Source organism: Oryx dammah, unplaced genomic scaffold (genome assembly GCF_014754425.2).
Source record: "Oryx dammah isolate SB20612 unplaced genomic scaffold, SCBI_Odam_1.1 HiC_scaffold_8, whole genome shotgun sequence".
Lineage (NCBI taxonomy): Eukaryota > Metazoa > Chordata > Mammalia > Artiodactyla > Bovidae > Oryx > Oryx dammah.
The window spans coordinates 40,572,663-40,594,906 of record NW_024070192.1 but is presented as its reverse complement, the minus strand read 5'-3'; the positions used below and the strand labels follow the sequence as shown (position 1 = coordinate 40,594,906).

Sequence of the window (22,244 nt, the reverse complement as noted above, 5' to 3'; positions counted from 1 at the left end):
TGGTTAAGAATCCCAAAGCAAAGGACTCTGGTTTGATCCCTGATCCAGGAAGATCCCACATGCCCTGGAGCAGCTAAGCCTGTGCACCACTACTGAGCCAGCACTCACTCTAGAGCCCACAAACCACAACTACTGAGCCCACATTCCATAACTACTGAAGTCCAGGTGCCTATAGCCCGTGCTCCACAACAAGAGAAGCCACTGCAGTGAAAAGCCTGGGCACTGCAACAAAGAGTAGCCCCTGCCTACTGCAACCAGCAAAGGCGCATGTGCAGCAACGAAGACCCACCACAGCCAAAAAATAAAAATAAATAAATGAATAAAATCTCAAACTTAAAAAAAAAAACAACCTAAAGTGCCTTTGTTCAGCTCTGACCCTGTCAGATAATCTGACCCTTTCCGCATAAATTAACATATCCCTTTCACTGGCTTCCCTGGTGGCTCAGAGGTTAAAGCGTCTGCCTGGAATGCGGGAGACCTGGGTTCGATCCCTGGGTCGGGAAGACCCCCTGGAGAAGGAAATGGCAACCCACTCCAGTACTCTTGCCTGGAGAACCCAACGGAGGGAGGAGCCTGGTAGGAGCATGGGGTCACAAAGAGTCGGATTCGACTGAGCAACTTCAATTTCACTGGCTGGCCCATTCCTAGAGATACTTTGCAAGACCAATGGCCCTTTTTAAAAACTTCCTCACTGCCTGTCCCTCTTTATTGCGCCTTTTGACTTTAGTTCCTCACCGCTTCTCTGGTTCTGTAAGAGAACCTGGCATCCAGACCCCAGCAAGATGGTTATTTTGAGACATTAGTCTGCCATCTTTTCAAATAAAGTTGTATTCCTTGCCTCAACTTTGGTCTGTCATGTGGCAAAGGGAGCAGAGGGAGCTTGGACTCAGTAACACTGGCATATAGTAAACATTCAAATATAGAGCTGTTATCATTATTACTGTTATTATTAACTGTTATATTTATGCTCTTTATAACTGTTTACCTGTCAGTCAGATACATGTCCTTTATATATATTCCTTTCCAGTGTGTATTCCTTTTACCTTCCTTGTTAGTCTCCTCTGTAATTCAAGAGCCTTCTCTGATTTCAAACAACATAATGAAAGAGAGTTTATATAAGCAGAGACGGCTTTGGTCTTTTTGAGAGTAGAATCCTGAGAATAAACTTACTTTTTCTTCCATGTTTCAGGTGGTATGCAAGATTATAATTATGTATGGGCCAATTGTTTTGAGATCACGTTAGAACTATCCTGTTGCAAGTACCCACCTGCTTCACAGCTTCGACAAGAATGGGAGAACAATCGTGAGTCTCTGATCACATTAATTGAAAAGGTAAAAGCAGCTATATGGGAGGGTGGGTATGGAAATAATTGATTAAATAGGGGGGAAATTTGTGTATATGAATAAGTCTATGCTAGATACCCTTTGTCTTTTTTTATTATTTAAGATGATAATCTTTAGAAAGTATTAGAATCTATCAGAACATACTCTAAGCCTCCATTACCCTTCCCCTGAGCTCTTTTCCTCTGGAGAGCTTCCTTTGTCTATCTTACAACACTTCTACAACTTGAAATAATTAGCAAGTAAATAAATAATTAGCAAAAGTTGTATCACCAGATTCTTACAACACCATGTGATCATATTTGCTAGAGAACCTTTACCACCATATGAACCACAACATAAGTTTAACTTACATATCAGGCAGGCTAACATACTATTGCATATAGCAGAAATTGAGGCCTCCCAGGTGGTGCTAAAGAACCCACCTGCCAATGCAGGAGACCTAAGAGACACGGGTTCCATCCCTGGGTTGGGAAGATCCTGGAGGAAAGCATGGAAATCTGCTCTAGTAATCTTGCCTGGAGAATCCCGTGGACAGAGGAGCCTGATGTGATACAGTGCATAGGTTTTCAAAGAGTCAGACACGACTTAAGTGACTTAGCATGCACGCACGCATCCCAGATATTATCAATTGTATCTCGTTGAGAAAAGCAGAAGTCTAGCTTTGAGAAGAGGGAATTTCAAAAGTACTTTACCAGCGTAGGTTTCAGACGACTTAAGTTTCAGGATTTAATCTTTTTGGTCTGTATTTTAACTTGGAGGGATTGAAAAATGTTTCAGAGGGCTAGAGGAATAACTTTATTTTTGAGAAATTGTAGCATCAATGCAGAGAGGCTATTCTCTCTTGCCTTCCAAATTGACTCTCTCTGAGCAGTCTATGTTGATTCCTGTTTTTCTAGGTTCACATTGGCGTTAAAGGATTTGTTACAGATTCAGTAACAGGAGCTGGCTTAGAGAATGCAACTATCTCAGTGGCTGGTATTAATCATAATATCACAACAGGAAGATTTGGCGATTTCCACAGATTACTTGTTCCTGGAACTTATAACATTACAGCAGTTTTAACTGGGTACGAATCTTATCTTTCGATTTGTTAATATGGTGTATCACATTGATTGGTTTGTATGTATCGAAGAATCCTTGCATCCCTGGGATAAACCCCACTTGATCATGGTGTATGATCCTTTTAATGTGTTGGTGGATTCTCTTTGCTACAGTTTTGTTGAGGATTTTTGTTCATCAGTGATATTGGGCTATAATTTTCTTTTTCTGTGTGATATCCTTTTCTGCTTTTGGTATCAGGGTGATGGTTGTAAAATGAGTGTGGGAGTGTTTCTCCCAGTGCAATTTTTTGGAAGAGTTTGACTAGGATGGATGTTAGCTCTTCTCTAAACATAACTAGATAAGAATTTAAACTAGACTCTTAAAATGTCAAGCTTCTGTTTATATCTAGACAGAAATACATTTGGGGAGATCTTACTATATCTGGCTTTTGTTTTTCCTTGTTTTCTGATTTTTTTCCCCCTTTTGTAATGAGAAAATACTACAGTAGAGTCTTTTGTCACATTAACTGTACAACTGGATATGAAGCATCGTTGTAAAATTGGGAGGAAGGAGTTTTAAAAGCTCAAGGCTAATTGAAAACCAGGGTAGAAAAAACTCAGGACTCTACAAAAGATTTGAAGAGCTGTCTTACCATCAGGTTTCTAATACACAAAATGAGTGGTTACGTATGCCCTCTGGAAGCCTTTCTGTAAGCTCATTTTGCTAAGGATTTACCTGTAGCAAATAAATTACCTTCAATTTTGAACTTCCCTATTTGGTAAAGTAGTTGGAATGTCAGTTTGATAAGGTGCTATGAAGAATTGGATCATTTATCCCTACTTTGAGTATTGTAGGAATGGTTACAAATGGATTAACAACCTCCATTTTTCATTGTATTCTCTTGTTTGAATATAACGTTTTATAAGCATTCTAATGTGTGGAACCTGAAAGGATGGTAAGAGAAATAGTTCTTTAAAGACTTAATCTGAGATTCTTTGTGAAATAATATCCTAAAAGTCTTGAATTTGCACATTTCTCTTTATTTGATTTGATTTTTGAGAGAGAGTGCAAGAGTATGAAAAGGCTGTTGTGCTTTTATAATGTTAAAGCATTGTCTGTTTCAGTTTAACTCCAAGCCCATCTACTTTTTCGAATTTTTCTTTTCAGATATATGCCACTGACTGTTAATAATATCATAGTGAAAGAAGGACCAGCCACAAAGGTGAATTTTCCCCTACGACCGACTGTGGCTTCAGTAATCCCTGACACAACTGAGGCTGTAGTAACAGCTAGCACAGTTGCTACACTTAATAGTCCTCTTGGAACACAGTCTACCCACCAGCCAATTCAACCACAGGACTTTCACCACCACCATTTCCCTGACATGGAAATCTTCTTGAGAAGGTTTGCCAATGAATATCCTAACATCACCCGACTTTATTCATTGGGAAAATCGGTAGAGTCAAGAGAACTTTATGTAATGGAGATATCTGATAACCCAGGTGTCCATGAACCAGGTAATTGGTGTAGTTTCACACATAATTTCAGTACTGCTTCTCAGAGCTGTGGGCTATATTTCTTTGCTTCATCTAGAAAGGTCACCTGTAATATCTATAACTGGATTAAAGAAAATGGAACCAATCTTCTGCTAGAAAAAAAAAGCATTTGATAATCCATATTATGCACCATGGGCTTCCCTTGTGGCTCAGATGGTAAAGAATCTGCCTGCAATGTGGGAAACCGAGACCTGGGTTTGATCCCTGGACCGGGAAGATCACTTAGAGAAGGGAATGGCTACCCAGTCCAGTATTCTTGCCTGGAGAATTCCATGGACGGAGGAGCCTTGCGGGCTATGGTCCATGGGGTCACAGAGAGTCGGACACAACTGAGCGACTTATGTATTATGCAGCATATTTAGCATACTACACACACAGATTAGATTATTCCTGCTAATAGTATTTTTATTTTTGTAGCATATGATATATGTATGTATATCTATACGCTGTTTAGTCGCTAAGTTGTGTCTGACTCTTGTGACTCCATGGACTGCAGCCTACCAGGCTCCTCTGTCCATGGGATTTCCCAAAAAAGAATCCTAGAGTGGGTTGCCATTTCCTTCTCCAGGAGATCTTCCTGACCCAGGAATCAAACCTGTGTCTCCTGCATTGACAGGCAGATTCTTTATCACTGAGCCACCAGAGAAGCCCTTATATGTATATATACATATTCATATATAGATATAATATATGTTTACTTTGAGCTTGCTACCTGACATGTAGTAGTAACAAAGCTGCTTTATAAGATGCTTTTTCCTGTTTTCTTTTGTCAAAATACAGCTTACATTTTTGGTTCAAGGTCTTTGTGTATTGGGTGAAAAGTGAGCGAGTCTAGGATGAATGAAGAGGAAAAAAGGTCTTCCATGTAATTCTGTTTTCAGGTGAACCAGAATTTAAGTACATTGGAAATATGCATGGAAATGAAGTGGTTGGAAGAGAACTGCTACTGAACCTCATCGAATACCTTTGTAAGAACTTTGGTACAGATCCTGAAGTAACAGATTTGGTTCTTAACACTAGAATTCACCTTATGCCATCCATGAATCCTGATGGGTATGAAAAGGCCCAGGAAGGTAAAGAATAGTTGTCTATTAATGCTTAATCGTTTTGATGGTCATTCAGTTCAGTTCAATTCAGTTCAGTTGCTAAGTCATGCCTGACTTTGCGACCCTATGGACTGCAACATGCCAGGCTTTCCTGTCCTTCACCATCGCCTAGAGTTTGCTCACTCATGTCCATTGTTTATCATGTGGCATAATTATTTGAGCGTAGAAAATAATTTGAACTGGTTGTTGCCCTAAAATTTCTTCCTGTTTTATTCTTATAATTGATCACTGATCTTAGCTTTTGTATTCTTTTAAGATAGGCTAGTTTATTCACCAATTATGCCATCAAGTTTATATTTAATGAAGTCTCCACTTTGGTAATGGTTCTTATTTACTAAAATAATGTAAGATTTTAATAAATTGCTCCATTTTAACATTAATTTTTGTTAAATTATTTTGTTGGGAACCTTATCTAATAAGTGAAAACTCAAAGCAAATTTTTTTTTGACTCCCAGTTCTATTCTGCATGTATATGTAGTCTAAACCTGCTAAGTTACTGATTTCCCATTCCTCTGTTTTCCCTGGGCTAGCCTGTCTCTGCTGGGGCATCACAGTAAGGGCAAGGAGAGCAATTTTATTACGTGGGCCACCTTATGCAGAACACTGCAGAGTGAGAATCCGCCTTTTCCTAACCTGTGGTTCCTTCCAGACAGTGATACCAGTGAATAGAATAGATCCCACAATATGAATATGCAGCCACATGGCTTGTTACTGTCACTGATTGAACACTGAGAGACTGGATTAGTGAATGACTAGGTTAATCCTTATATATGTATATCATTTAGATTCTTTTTTTTAGGACCTCATTCTTTGTCAGCCTCCCAAATCCCTTCCACATTCCTCCCTTGAGATCTTTCTGAAAGATGGAACTCACACTTACTACTAGTGATCCCTCTAGTAGGCTTTCTTCATTCACTTGCATTCATTTTCTTATCCCTTAGTAAAATGGAATAAGCTCAAGTTGAACTCTTTCTCTTCCATCAGGTTAAACTTCCAACTGTGTTCCTGACTAACTTTCCCTTTTCATAGTGATCACTAATATAAGCGTACTGCAACTTTTTTCTTTTCATTTGGTCTGTTGTTTTTTTTTAACTTTGTTTAGTGACCTATATATCAGTACAATAAAATCCCCCTCATATCAGTCCTGCCCACTGAATACTGTGATCACATTGTTGTATGTGGATTATTGACAGTTGAGCAATATTTTCATATAATTTGTATGATTGGGCTTTTTCCCCCCCTCAAAGTACGATGGAAGGCAGAAATGAAAGGATAATGGTTTTACCTTCCTATTCAAAAGATCTGGAAGAGATACATTTTTTAAAAAACATGAAAACAGTGTGTTTTAATCATGTTACCTAATCGAACTTGGGTCCACTCACCTGCTGCACAGCAAAGCCAGTTTACTGACACCAGGTTGCCGTGAAGTAAAGTACAAGACTTATTTGCAGACATCAAACAAGGATTATGGGTAGCTTATGCTCAACAGACCCAAACTCCTCTATGGCTTTCAGGGAAGGGCTTTTAAAGGCAACATTTGGGGTGATAGTGCATGGTGCATGACTTTCTTCAGGTTGGTGGTGATGTAACAGGATGATGTTTCAGGAATCTTAAATCAGCTGGCTCAGTTGAAGGTTGACCAGTTGGTTTCAACCAGTCTGGGGTCCACATGCTTGTGCTCAGCAGAGTTATCTTCCCCTACTAAGTAGGGGCCTTAGTTCCTGCTGAACAACTCAAGGAGATGTGTCAGATTATATGTATCCTGGAGGAGGAACTAGGATATTTTTATCCTGAACTGTTATCATTACTTTTTTTGCTTAACTTCTTTTCCTTTGTTTCTGAATCTCCTCATTTCCCTAATTAGTCATTGCTTGTGGATCTCAGAGAAGACCTCAGAAATGAAAGTCTTTTTTCTGCAAACAACAATCAGGGCATGCAGAGGAGCTTTTGTACCTGGGAAGGACTCACAGGGTCCTGCTAAGTTTCAGTTGTAGTGTGATTGATCATAGTGAAGCCTGATGTGTTCACACTTAGCTTTGAGTTAAGATAGCTGAAGTCGTTTGTTCTGGATTAAAATGTAAGTGAAATATAGCTTACATTTGAATCTTTTATCATACAGGAGATCTAGTAAGTGTAATCGGCAGAAACAACAGCAACAACTTTGACCTGAACCGGAATTTCCCGGACCAGTTCGTTCAGATCACAGAGCCCACCCAACCAGAAACTATTGCTGTAATGAGCTGGATGAAGACCTATCCATTTGTGCTATCGGCAAACCTGCATGGAGGTAACAGCAGTTTGATATTCCACTAATTAATTCTTGTTGAGAGCATTTGAAAATCCTGGTGGAATTTTATGTGTTGATTGTCTTAGGCTCTATTAAAGTGGGTATCCTGTTATTGCTTTTATAGCAGACAACAACAAAGGTCTTTTCTCATGACCTCTTAAGCCAGTTTCCTGGCTGTTTTCCCCTCCCGCCCCCTCCCCTGTCCCCATACTCCTCTCTACTCCCTCTTTCCCTCACCCCTGCCCCTTTCCTCTTTCTGGCTCTCACTCTCTCCCTGCTTCCCTTTTCCTCCTCCCTTCCTCCATTTCTCTCTCACCTAGTTCTTCAAGTGGTTTATGTTTATCCCTCACACATGTTTTGTATTTATCTCTTTTCCTGGGAATTTGGTAACATGTTCTTTGTCATTCATAAAAATTAAACACTAACAGATCCAAATGTTTAGTTCTACTTCTCCCTAAAGTTTAATAAGCCCTTTTATGTAGGTTTAGATTTTGACATTCTCTTGTCTTTCATCTGCTGTGTATTTAACTGCAACACAGGGACCTCATTGTTATGTAGGACCTGAGATTATACACTTCCATATAATTCAGCTGGAATTTATCAGTTGGATAGGTTGAGAGGTCAAGATTAAAAATCATTACAATGTCCAACTATGGTTGTGTAAATAAGTGTCAATACCCAAGAGACCCGAAAACTTAGGTCTACATGTAAACTTGTATGTGGATGTTCATAATAGCAGTACTCATAATCACCAAAATATAAATAACCCAAATGTTGACTTATTGATGATTAAATGAAATATGCTATACAATTGAATGTTATTTGGCAATGAAAAGGAATAAAGTACTGATGCATGCTACAACATAAATGAGCCTTAAAAACCTGCTAAGTGATAGAATTCAATCATAAGAACCCATATATTATATGATTACATTTTAATGAAATACTTAGAAATAGGCAAACCCATGGAGACAGAAAATAGATTAGAGGTGGGAGAGAAGGGATCACTGCTAATGGGTATGGATTTTGTTTTTGTTTTTTTAAGTAATGGAATGGTCTATAACTAGATAGTAGGGATGGTTGTACAACCCTGTGAATATATGGAACAACATTGAATTTTATACTTTAAATAGATGGATTGTACAGTATGCGAATTATATCTCAGTAAATTTAAAAAAAAATGAAAGTATTAACACCAGGGGCAATGGGTAAGAAATTTACTGTCAATATTTGTTAGACTATACAAGAAAGTATCAGTTGAGATTTGATGGCATATAGATTAACCTGACTTTTTAGAAATGACAATATATGTTTAAGGATATTTGTATTTAAGAAGTAAATCAAGATTCCCCCAAAATGGCTTTGAAAGTTTGCCAATAGTAGGATAAAAGTCTTTTATAACTGGTTGCTACTGCTAAGTTGCTAAGTCACTTCAGTCGTGTCCGACTCTGTGCAATCCCATAAACGGCAGCCCACCAGGCTCCCCTGTCCCTGGGATTCTCCAGGCAAGAACACTGGAGTGGGTTGCCATTTCCTGGTAATCATGGACAATTCTCAAAGACCCAAATAGGAATTATGAAGTTACAGCCTGGTTAGCAATTTTTGTGTGTATGTGCTTTTTTCTTACTTTATTGATTGTATACCATGTGTGACAGAAAATATTTTTTGTTTTGAGCTTTTAAAAATATTCTTAGAATATGTCAAATGTCATGTTGACTAAATCTGAAAACATAATTCTAGTTACATTCCAGTGAGAATAATTTACATATGTACACATGTGGTATCAAGACCTTGGCATGGTGGGGATACATCTTTAATCATGTAGATATGTTTCTTTCCATGACATATTTCATTTTCTCATCTTTAAAATCTTTAAATGAGTTTTGAAATCCTGGCAAAGAATTTAACAGAGGAATTCTTTGTTGCCAACTTAACAATTTAGAAGGATTTTGAAAGAATTTAGAGAAAAGTAAGATTCCCTTTTGTAAATTTTATGTTCATTTTTATTTAGGTGAAATTCATATCACATTAACCATGTTAAAGTAAATAATTCAGTGACATTTAGTGCATTCACAATGTTGTGCCATAACCACCTCTATTTTGTTAGAAAACATTTTCATCTCCCCAAAAGGAAATCCCTTACCCATGAAGCAGTTGTTCCTATCCCCATGCCCCACAAGCCCTTGGTAACCACCAGTCCACATTCTGTCTCCATGGACTTGCCTGTTTTGGATATTTCATAGGAATCAAATCATACAATATATGACCCTTTGTGTCTGTCTCCTTTCACTTGGCATAATGTTTTCAAAGATCATTCTCATTGTAGCATGTATTCATACTTTATTTCTTTTTATGACTGAATAATATTCCATTGTAGGTATGTACCATAATTTGTTTATCTAGTATCTGTTGGTGGATCATTTTTATTTTCACTATTACAAATACTACTACTGTGCACACTGGCATACAATATTATTTTTCACTATTACAAATAATACTACTGTGTACATTGGCATACAATATCTGAGTCCCTGTTTTCAGTTCTTTGAGGTTAACCTATGTTTGGCTTTTTGATGGAAATGCCAACATGTTTAGCTTCTTGAACTGCCAAAGTACTCCACAGTAGCAGAACCATTCTATGTTCCCATCAGCAACATATGAGGGTTCTAGTTTTTCCACATCCTTACTTACCTTGTTAATTTGTGGTTTTTTTGATTGCAGCCATTTTAGTGGCTGAAACGTGATATCTTACTGAAATTTAGATTTGTATCTCCCTGATGACTAATGATATTGAGCATGTTCTTGTGTGCTTCTTGGTAATTTGTGTATCTTATTTGGAGAAATTCCAGTTCAAGTCTTTCACCCATTTTTAGTTGGGTTTTTCATCTTTTTGTTAAGTTGCAGGATTTCTTGACATAGTCTGGGCTCTAGACCCTTATCAAATTGCTTATTTGCACATATTTTCTCCCATTCTATAGGCTATATTTTAACTTTCTTAATGACCTCTGATGCACACTTTTTTTAATATTGATGAAGTCAAATTTATCTTTTTATAAATTTTGTAAAAAGCTCATGCTTTTTGTGTTGATACTAATTTTTTTAAAATAAACTTTTACAGGAATATCCTAAGTCTTTTATGACATTTTTTTTGGCCTTAGAAAATTAACCATTTGAAAGGCAATATTAAGTATAAGTTGACTTTTTTAAGTTGTAATCTTTAAACCCGAGTCATCAATTCAGGGTGAAATTTAAAGAATTTTTTGGAGTAATTTGTCTAAAAACAAATGTTGAAGTACACTTACCTTATTAGAACTGTTTTGAGAAATAAAATGAGTGTTCATACTTGTTTCTTAAAGAAAAATTTTTTAAAACAGATGAATGTTTGCTGGTATTCGTTACCACAGGATTACTTCATCTGGATTCAAGCTGAGTATGTTCCTTCACTTCCACGTGCAGGAAGTGGCATGACAAAAGGCAAAATGAATGGCCTAATGAAGGCAGAATAAATGAACACATGGACAAATGAAATTCATGTGAATAATAGGAAGATAAGGGATTTGATTCTATGGTTGGGGAGTAGGCTCAGGGCTCCTGCCAGAGAAGCATCTTAATTGCTTCATTTACTATGGGTACCATGAAGGAAGTTGACATCCTTTCTATATGTTTTAGAACACACTCTCTGTACTTTAGGTCATGAAAAAACCATATGATATAACTCCAGTTGACAAATTTATAACATGAACATAAAAGAAATTTTTAGCATTTGTTTCTGGGTGAAGGTCAGGACTAGTTCTCCTGTTCAGCATCTCCAATTTAGACTCCACATCTACAAAATGAAGAGGGTGGGTTAATTGGACTTCAAGAGTTCTTTCTTATTTTAAAATTCTTTGAGCTTATAAATGTCTGAATTTACCAAAAAAAAAAATCAAGTTTTGCTCACATTTTCTGATCCTTAGTATTACAAAAATGAAATTGTTTAATTAAGCCTGTATACTTCTGATTTCAGTTCTAATGTGTAAATTATGCCTGTGAGTTCAGGTGAACTCCCAAGACCTTTCCAGTTAATGCAGCCTTTAAGTGTCATGCACAGCTGTTTAATATTTTATTTATCTACTTTGATTTTCTCCCAAGGAAGTTAGCAACTTTTTCATTTCTATTGAGGAAATTAGTCTTAGAAAATTGTATGGGTGTCCTGTCCCTGGCAGTATTGTGAAAAGCTTACTTTCTGTTAATGCTCCATCTTGCAAAAAATAACACATTTTCCTCATTTCCCTTATAGGTACTTTGGTGGTTAACTACCCTTTTGATGATGATGAACAAGGCATTGCCGTGTATAGTAAATCACCAGATGATGCTGTGTTTCAACAACTAGCGCTTTCTTATTCCAAGGTAGGCTTGTGCTCAAACATAAAATGTTATAAAAATTAAATTTTCATTAAAGGATGCATTAAGACAAAGCCCTACAAGTCTGAGGTCAAGTGCTTTCTTCTCTGTTAAGCCTTCCTTTTTTCCTTGCAGACCACTTTACTTCTTTTTCTTCTTTGTCTCCCACCTCACTTTTAAATGTGCTGCCTGTGGTCTACAGCCATACCACCCTGAACACTCCCAGTCCCGTCTAAATGTACTTAGCGCGTTTCCTCATTAGCTTTTAAGCTCAGGTAATGTCTTTTCATCTATAGCTTTTAGTACAGTACTTGGAATGTAATAAACTAAACAAACTACTAGTTTATTTCATTTGACAAATACTTAACTATAAATCTTGTAAAGTAGTCTAAGGTGGGGTTGACAAGTTACAGCTCTAGGACAAAATCCAACCTACCACCTGTTCTTGTAAATAAAGTTTTATTGACACACAGCCACATCCATTCTTTAAAATATTGTCTGTTGCTGCTTTCTCAGTCGACATTTGAATATAAGTCAGTGTAGTTCACCACATTCACAGACTAAAGAAGACAAACACTACAGTCATCTCAATAGATGCAGAGGGCAGAATCAAGTCATTGCAACAGAACCTTTTGAGTCTGTAAAACCTAAAATTTTTACCATCTGGCTCTTTACAGGAAAAAAGTTGCCAACCTATAGTCTAAGGTATTTAAGCACCGAGTAGTCAATTTTCATTCCAATCACAAGGAAAGGCAATGCCAAAGAATGCTCAAACTACCACACAATTGCATTCATCTCACATGCTAGTAAAGTAATGCTCAAAATTCTCCAAGCCAGGCTTCAGCAATATGTGAACTATGAACTTCCTGATGTTCAAGATGGTTTTAGAAAAGGCAGAGGAACCAGAGATCAAATTGCCAACATCCACTGGATCATGGAAAAAGCAAGAGAGTTCCAGAAAAACATCTATTTCTGCTTTATTGACTATGCCAAAGCCTTTGACTGTGTGGATCACAATAAACTGTGGAAAATTCTGAAAGATATGGGAATACCAGACCACCTGATCTGCCTCTTGAGAAATCTGTATGCAGGTCAGGAAGCAACAGTTAGAACTGGACATGGAACAACAGACTGGTTCCAAATAGGAAAAGGAGTACGTCAAGGCTGTATATTGTCACCCTGCTTATTTAACTTCTATGCAGAGTACATCATGAGAAACGCTGGGCTGGAAGAAGCACAAGCTGGAATAAAGATTGCTGGGAGAAATATCAATAACCTCAGATATGCAGATGACACTACCCTTATAGCAGAAAGTGAAGAGAAACTAAAAAGCCTCTTGATGAAAGTGAAAGTGGAGAGTGAAAAAGTTGGCTTAAAGTTCAACATTCAGAAAACGAAGATCATGGCATCCGGTCCCATCACTTCATGGGAAATAGATGGGGAAACAGTGGAAACAGTGTCAGACTTTATTTTGGGGGGCTCCAAAATCACTGCAGATGGTGATCGCAGCCATGAAATTAAAAGACGTTTACTCCTTGGAAGAAAAGTTTTGACCAACCTAGATAGTATATTGGAAAGCAGAGACATTACTTTGCTGACTAAGGTCCGTCTAGTCAAGGCTATGGTTTTTCCTGTGGTCATGTATGGATGTGAGAGTTGGACTGTGAAGAAGGCTGAGAGCTGAAGAATTGATGCTTTTGAACTGTGGTATTGGAGAACACTCTTGAGGGCCCCTTGGAGTGCAAGGAGATCCAACCAGTCCATTCTGAAGGAGATCAGCCCTGGGATTTCTTTGGAAGGAATGATGCTAAAGCTGAAAGTCCAGTAGTTTGGCCACCTCATGTGAAGAGTTGACTCGTTGGAAAAGACTCTGATGCTGGGAGGGATTGGGGGCAGGAGGAGAAGGGGACGACAGAGGATGAGATGGCTGGATGGCATCACTGACTCGATGGACGTGAGTCTGAGTGAACTCCAGGAGTTGGTGATGGACAGGGAGGCCTGGCGTGCTGCAATTCATGGGGTCACAAAGAGTAGGACACAACTGAGCGACTGAACTGAACTGAACTGAGTAACATACTACAGGGAGCAGGTAGAAATTTCTATATTTTGTAAACTTCCTATAATGAATATATGTTACTTTCATAATCAGAAATGTTGTGTGAAATTTTATTTCAAAAATTGTTATTACAAAACATGTTAAAAGTTGAGGCTTAGGAACTAGGCTTGTTAGTTTCTGGTTTTGGTCTTACTACTGACTCAGTCTGTGATGTCATTGATAAATGAAACTTATTACTGCAGTTCTGCACTCTCTATTCAGACCCTTCTGTCATTCTACTTTTCCCATTCCCTCATTCTATACAAGGTGAACTTGTGAGATTGTTCAGAGTTTCTAACAGGGAGTACGTATCTTATTTCACTTTAAAGTATAGTTGTCTTCTGTTTGGATATGCCATTTTAGAGGGATATACCTGGAATAATTTTTTTTCAATGAGAAAACTTTCAAATCATCAAAGTAGAAACTAAGAGATAAAATTTTATATGTATCCCCATCACATTCTGCCCATTATTATCGTTCTACTTTTCACCCTCTTTGTAACTTTGCATTCCTTAGCCTCTTTTTATTTTCTTTGACCTTTAACCCTTTTGATTTGGTTTCTTTTCTACCCAGCCTAGACCCATGGACATACCTTTCAGTGATGCATCTTAGGGTCTTTTATGCCCTTTTGACATATCTGCCTTGCCAATGGCCAACCCTTATTAATTATAGTCATCTCTCTGATACATCCCAGAAAAGTCACACAGTTATGGCAGTTGACTACAGTGTGTATATATAGTGCACTTTAACTTCAACCTAGCCCTCGGTTTTCCCCAGCAAGCAACTTGACTCCCTGGCTCATTTCCCGCTATGGTGATTCTGAGCATTTATCGTCTACTTGAGCCTTCTAATCCCAGCTTTGTTTGTCTTTCTCTCTGTAGATCACTTTGCCTTGAACTAAAGCAGAACAGTGAATAATCTGACATGCATTCATTCCAATTCTGTCTTCTCAATTATTGTTTGTTTTACTCATATTCTTCATTTTTTTCTCCTAATTTTTTAAAAATTGAAGTACATATGATGTGTAATATTATGTTACAGGTGTATAATATAGTGATTCACAATTTTTAAGGATTGTACTCCATTTATAGTCATTATAAAATATCAGCTATTTCCCTGTGTTATTCAGTATATCCTTGTAGCTTACTTTATATATGGTAGTTTGTACCTCTTAATCCCCTACTCCTGTATTGCCCCTCCCTTTTCCTCTCCCCACTGATAATCACTGGTTTGTTCTCTGTATCTCTAAGTCTGTTTTGTTATGTTCACTAATTTGTCGTATTTTTTAAAATTCTACATTTAAGTGACATCATACAGTATTTGTCTTTCTCTGTATGATTTATTTCAAATTAGCGTAAAGCCTTCCAAAAATCAATGAAGACAAAAGAGGGAAGTTTAAGGAAAGGCAGGCATTAAGATGATTCAGAATGACCACCAAGCAGTCAATGTGCCCTTAATCTGAAACCTAAATCTGAAAATACTAACATAATAACTGGGCAGGTGAAAGCAGTGGAATACATGGAGGAGGTTTCAAAGTACATACAAATTAAAGGATCTGGTGTATTTAAAGGGATAATCACAATTTAAAAGGGCAGGTGGATTTAAAGGAAAATCTTCCAAATGCATAGCTTCTGGGAGAGAAGAAAAGCAAAAAGAAATGAAGAAGTTCCTGCCCTTTGACAATTAGTAAAGAGAAAAGAGAAAAGGGTCAAAAAATGGTCAAATGTTATATGTCAGAATAAGGAATGACTGGTGATTTCTGGCTTTATATTTTTTGCTTGCCTCAATTTTCTAATTTTCTACAATAACTTTGAGTATAATGAAATTTAATTGTAATTCAAGTAAGTGAAAGTGAAAAAACAGCTATACAATGTGACAGATATCAAGGGAAGAGAAAATTTCAGGCAGGCATTAGTGGAACACTAGTGGTATTTGAATAAAATGTAGGTTATTTTAGTTAATAGTATCCTGCCAACATTAGGGCTTCCCTGGTGGCTTAGACAGTAAAGAATCTGCATGTAATGTGGGAGACCTAGGTTCAATCCCTGGGTTGGGAAGATTCCTTGGAGGAGGGCATGGCAACTCACTCCAGTATTCTTGCCTGGAGAATCCCCAAGGACAGAGGAGCCTGATGGGCTACAGTCCATGGGGTTGCAAAGAGTCAGACACAACTGTTTTTTTTGGTTTTGATGAGTATGCTATGATTATATAAAATGCTAACATAGGAAATACTTGATCAAAGATGTATAAAACTCAGTACTATTTTTGCAGCATTTCTACAAATCTAAGATTAGTTCAAAAGAAGAATAAGAAACCTGAATAGTTTTCACTTGTCTCCACTTCCTTATTGTTCTCTCATGCCTCAGTTTCTTGTCATCCATCTTCCACCTACACTGTTTCACCTAGAAGTGCCACCTCAAAGGTCACCAGAAGCCTATTTTAAACTTTAACACTGTTGTCTTCTCTCTTTGTACACATATACAACATATACATAAATATTCCAGTAATCTAAAGTAATAACTTTCATTTGATAGTAGAGTGGTATAAATGGTAAGCCTGTAAATGGCATGTTAAGTTTATGAAAGGGGATTGTTTTGTATATTTTAAAGTTAAATGGTTAATTCTCAGTGGTGGGAAAGTAGGAAATTATTTCTCTTCTTTATACTTTTCTGTACTTTTTATTTTTTATTTACAAAAGAGAGAGGTGAAGTTTTGACCATCTTCCAGAGCTTAATTTCTTCAGGAAAATTCCCCTGTCACTCTAGTCAGAAATAATCTTTCTCTCCTCTAGCTTTCAATAGTGTTTATTTGTGCCTCTATAGACTTTTTTTTTTTACTCTGTATTGAGCAAACAATTGCACACATGCTGTGCTAGACACTGCTGGAGACTGAGAACACACAGACACAAACTGTTTCAAGGAGCAGGGTATTGTCTTTAGGGAAGAAAAAGGTGCAACCAGTTGTAGCAGAATAAAATAACTCTAAAGAACAGAAGGGCTGCCTCGGCCCCTAACAAATCAGAGAAAGATGCTTACCTGTCCTTGTTTGTGAACTACCTTTTAGGGACTTTAAGCCTCTTGAGGTCATGAAATTAAAGTATGAATATGAACAGTTTGGTTTTGCTTTTGAGAGGGATTATGTTGGATTTTTATATTACTTGTAAATACAAGTAATAAATGAAGTCTTCAGTTTTTTTTAACAGAGCATAAACTGTTTAATTTTGGTTTTAAAAAGTAGGTATTAAACCCATATAGTAAAAAATCAAAGTGGCACAGAAAGCTATACATTGAAAAGTCTCTGCTTCCATGACTCCATCCACCCCAACATATACCTTATTGGTAACCACTCTTATTATCTTTCCTTATCCCCCTCATGTTTTTTTTGATGCAGATACAAACAAATACAAGTAAAGATTCTTTGTTTTTTTTTTTTTAAGGAAAACTCGCAGATGTTTCAAGGTAGACCTTGTAAGAATATGTACCCTAATGAGTATTTTCCTCATGGAATAACAAATGGAGCCAGCTGGTACAATGTCCCAGGTAAAACATTCTTTATATCAAGGCTATGCGGCTTGATGGATTTTCTGTCCTCCCAATGGTACTGCTTGTTACTGAGTTTTTAGTTTTGAGAAATAATCATTCTTTTAAAAATATTTTATAATTAGTTTAAAACATTCAAATTACTTTTTCAACAATTTTTTATATTTGGTGCACTTTGAATTTTGAGTAAAATTATTGTACTTGATGAAAATGTTATATTTTCCCTCTGGCTATTATAAAGAACATTTAGATGTGCTAATTAGAAGAGTGTGAGCTACACTTGAATTCTTTCTGAACATGAAAGTACAGATGTTTTTTACCTGTACCACAAGCATAGAAGCGCTCTTACATGAACACATTATTGGTGTTCAACTATGCTGATAAAAGAACGAATTTGACTTTTTACTAGAAATGTTGCTTACCATTTGGGATCTGAGCTAGTTAGAACTTCTTCAGAGTAACTAATTTAAAGTTTTTATCCTTCAGGTGGTATGCAGGACTGGAACTATTTGCAAACAAATTGCTTTGAAGTAACTATTGAACTAGGTTGTGTGAAATACCCATTTGAGAAAGACCTGCCAAAATTTTGGGCACAGAATCGAAGATCCCTAATCCAGTTTATGAAACAGGTGACTATTCAGGAGTGACATTGGAAATTTCTCCCAAGAGCAAGATTTTTGTGTGTACATGTGGTTTTCATGCATTGATTTTGGAATACACCTCATTGGAATTCCAGTTTGACCTATTCATGTTTTAGTAAATTTATTTAGATTTATGGATGTAAATAAGTTTATTTTTATGTGTGGAGAAAAGTTCGAAATGATTAAATGATGTAGTGATGATGTTTTACACTTAATGGATAGTGTCACTTTTTACCCTGTCCTTATAAAAGGCTAATATAAATTGGATACACACCTAAAAATTTGTCAAGTGATAAGCAAGCTCAGCATTTAGGCTTCCCTGGTGGCTTAGTTGGTAAAGAATCTGCCTGCAATGCAGGAGACCCAGGTTTGATCCCTGGGTGGGGAAGATCCCCTGGAGAAGGAAATGGAACCCACTCCAGTATTCTTGCCTGGAAAATCCTGTGAACAGAGGATCCTGGTGGGCTAGAGTCCATGGGGTCACAAAGGGCCAGTTTCAACTGAGTGACTAAGGAAGCAAAAGATGGGCTATGGGGTAAATGTGTGGTTTTTTTTTTTTCCCTTTGCCATAGATTTACTATGAAATGATTAGTTTTCTTTTGTTTGGATGTGCATGGTAGTCAATAGGTAAAGACTGTAAAAATATGCTAATAATGATGAAAATTATTAGGATAATCTGAGTACTCCTTTGTGCCAGTACTTTTCTGAGTAAAGTGGTATAAAGGGTGTGAGTTTATATACTAATGGGCTTCTCTGATAGCTCAGTTGGTTAAGAATCTGCCTGCAATGCAGGAGACCCCGCTTCAATTCCTGGATCAGGAAGATCCACTGGAGAAAGGATAGGCTTCCCACGCCAGTATACTTGGGCTTCCCTGTGGCTCAGCTGGTAAAGAATCTGCCTGCAATGTGGGAGACCTGGGTTCAATCCCTGGGTTTGGAAGAATCCCCTGGAGAAGGGAAAGTCTACCCACTCCAGTATTCTGGCCTGGAAGATCCCAAAGAGTCGGACACGACTGAGTGACTTTCACTTTACATACTAATATCTTAGAACGCTTTATTCTGAAATTTTTTAAACATTAGGAAAAATCGTAAGACTAACACAACAAATACTACTCTTCTTTTACCTAGGTTTAACAGTTTTTCCGTGTGCTGCATTTGTATTTTTTATATACACACACATACACACACACACACATGTATATACACATGCACATATTTTTGCTGAACTATTTCAGTATAATTTGCAGGTGTTATGATATTTATCCCTAAGTATTTCAGAATATTTAAAAGTAGTCTAAAAATAGAGTTAATTCTCCTACCTGACATCTCCAATTGCTATTATCTCACCTAAGAAAAGGGCTTCCCAGGTGCACTAATGGTAAAGAATCACCTCCAGTGCAGGAGATGCAAGACATACAGGTTCGATCCCTGGGTTTGGGAAGATCCCCTGGAGGAGAGAGCATGGCTACCCACTCCAGTATTCTTGCCAGGAAAATCCCATGAACAGAGGAGCCTGGTGGGTTACAAGCAGAGAGTCAGACACGACTGAAATGACTGAGCAGAGCAGAGAGAAAGCACCTGAGGAAATTAACACTAACTCCCTATACTGCCTGATGCTTTGTCCACATTCAAATTTCCTCCTTATTGTCCTCAAAATGTCTTTCTATAGCTGTATTTTAGAACCACAATCTTGTCAAGATTCATGCATTGCATTTGGTTTGATTATTATATCTCTTTACTCTCTTTGATCTAGAGTAGTCCTCTAGATCATTTTTTTAAATGACATTTCCTTTTTAAAGCAGTCAGGTCAGTTTTCTTATTGAATGTCCTATATTCTGAAATTGGTGCTGGAGTTTAAAGAGTTGTTTATATTCCTCATGGTAAAGACAAATATAGCTTATGAAAAATTAGCCTTTCAGAAAATAAAATGTTTTATTTAATGGACGGTTACATTTAGCTTTACTCTGAAGTCCTGAATTCCTGTTTGTTCCACACGTTTACATTATTTAAGAATCTGTTATGTTGGATGTGAACTCCCAAAATATCTAGATGATAATCTTTATCAGTAAAATCTGGATATCTTTGTGCTTTATTCAGGTCCATCAGGGTGTCAAAGGATTCGTCCTAGATGCCACAGATGGCAGAGGTATATTAAATGCCACCATTAGTGTTGCTGAAATTAATCACCCAGTAACTACTTACAAAAATGGAGATTACTGGCGTCTCTTGGTTCCAGGAACTTATAAAATCACTGCATCTGCTCGAGGGTGAGTTACTGAATGCTCTGAAATTGAGTGCTTGAGGATGAAAGAAACCACTCTATTCTGGAAGATTATCACTGTAAAGCCCTATAAAGGCTAAGCAACTTTGAGTTGCCCTGTCTTGCCAGGGCTTGGGTACTCCAGCTGCAAATGTGTGACCCTGATCTGTCTACTTTATTGCAGGTATAACCCGGTCACCAAGAATGTGACTGTAAAGAGTGAAGGTGCTGTTCAGGTCAACTTCACACTTGTCCGATCTTCAACAGATTCAAACAATGAATCAAAGAAAGGCAAGGGGGACAGTACCAATACTGATGATGTCAGCGATCCGACCACTAAAGAGTTTGAAGCTTTAATTAAAGACCTTTCAGCTGAGAATGGTTTAGAACGCCTCATGTTACGCTCCTCCTCAAATCTGGCTCTTTATCGTTACCATTCATACAAGGACTTGTCAGAGTTTCTGAGAGGGCTTGTGATGAACTATCCACTTATTACAAATCTTACCAAGTAAGTGTCACCTTCTTACTGACTTTTTTTCCCCCTTTCTTTCTCCTTCCTTCCTTCCTTTATTCTTTTTACAGAGGTTACATTCAGCATAAACCACATTAAATGGTTCTTGTAATTCATTTAGAAATATTTGGATTGAATGTATAGAGTTGGCATTAACTTATTTTGAAACAGATATTTGCTTGGAGATCTTTCTATCAATGAATCTTGGAAACTTTTACAAGAAACACTGGAGCAGAGCTACTTGTTAGTTCAGTAATGTGTGGCCTGTACCTCCAGAAAACGTAAAACCACTCTTTCTAATGATTACTTTGATTTCAAAACCCTTTCCACTTCTCAGCTGCAGATTTTATGTTCTGAGTAAATATTATTTAGTTTTATTTTGCTAGGGGCGAGGGATAGGTTTAGAACTATGAGCTCACTTGTCAGGAATAATGTTTAACCTTTTCTTCAGATTAGAAAATGAAGTTTGATTGGCTGTCATTTTCTGTACTTTAGTCTCTACTCACAGTTACTGTTCCCTGAAGCCTCAGGGGCTCCTGTGATTAAGGGTTCTGAGAAAACATGCAGTACTGGCTTATGTGAAACTGGTGACTGAGATAACTTTTACCTTCATTTCATTGTGCTTCTCTGCTTCACTTTCACTGTTTCAAAATTATTTCCTTGATCTGTTGATTCCTATTGTTTGCCTATTGTAGGGTCTTTCCTTTACATTTTGCCCTGAGATTAACAAGTCTCTACTCCAAACCAAATGAACATTATCTACTTTTCACTTTTTTTCCTTCACCGTTTCTTTTAATTTTACCAGTAATTACCAGTAATTTTACCAGTATTACAAAGGATTTTACTTTTGCACATAAATTGCACATATTTACTTTGGCAATTACCAATTACCTGTGGTGTTGGAGAAGACTCTTGAGAGCCCCTTGGACTGCAAGGAGATCCAACCAGTCCATCCTAAAGGAGATCAGTCCTGGGTGTTCATTGGAAGGACTGATGTTGAAGCTGCAACTCCAATACTTTGGCCACCTGATGCGAAGAGCTGACTTGTGTGAAAAGACCCTGATGCTGGGAAAGATTGAGGGCAGGAGGAGAAGGGGAAAACAGAGGATAAGATGGTTGGATGGCATCACTGACACAATGGACATGGGTTTGGGTGGACTCCTGGAGTTGGTATTGGACAGGGAGGCCTGGTGTGCTGCAGTTCATGGGGTCACAAAGAGTTGGACACGACTGAGCAACTGAACTGAACTGAACTGAAATTACCTCTCTTCCATTGGAAGATACCAGTTACCTCTCTTCCTCAACTGATTCTTGAACTTTTCTGCCCAGATCATGTTTTAATATGGTCCATCTTAGTGCCATATAGAGGTTAAAGACTTTCTTATTTTAAAATTTAAAAAATTGGACATTGTTTTGCTTTCCGTTTACTTAGTGAAGTTTTTTAACCTTTAAATGCAATTGAGCATGCATTTTTTGTTAAA

General features: G+C 37.5%; 1 protein-coding gene across 1 annotated transcript in view; it reads left to right on the top strand.

Moving 5' to 3' along the window:
* CPD (carboxypeptidase D) overlaps positions 1 to 22,244 on the top strand; it is a 71,263-nt gene that overhangs the window by 31,871 nt on the left and 17,148 nt on the right. The window contains exons 3-12 of the mRNA XM_040243816.1: positions 1,190 to 1,332; positions 2,241 to 2,410; positions 3,553 to 3,902; positions 4,823 to 5,014; positions 7,167 to 7,334; positions 11,614 to 11,723; positions 17,249 to 17,351; positions 17,838 to 17,980; positions 20,090 to 20,259; positions 20,437 to 20,760. Coding sequence (XP_040099750.1) covers positions 1,190 to 1,332; positions 2,241 to 2,410; positions 3,553 to 3,902; positions 4,823 to 5,014; positions 7,167 to 7,334; positions 11,614 to 11,723; positions 17,249 to 17,351; positions 17,838 to 17,980; positions 20,090 to 20,259; positions 20,437 to 20,760 — 1,873 coding nt within the window. The remainder of the gene's footprint in view (positions 1 to 1,189; positions 1,333 to 2,240; positions 2,411 to 3,552; positions 3,903 to 4,822; positions 5,015 to 7,166; positions 7,335 to 11,613; positions 11,724 to 17,248; positions 17,352 to 17,837; positions 17,981 to 20,089; positions 20,260 to 20,436; positions 20,761 to 22,244) is intronic.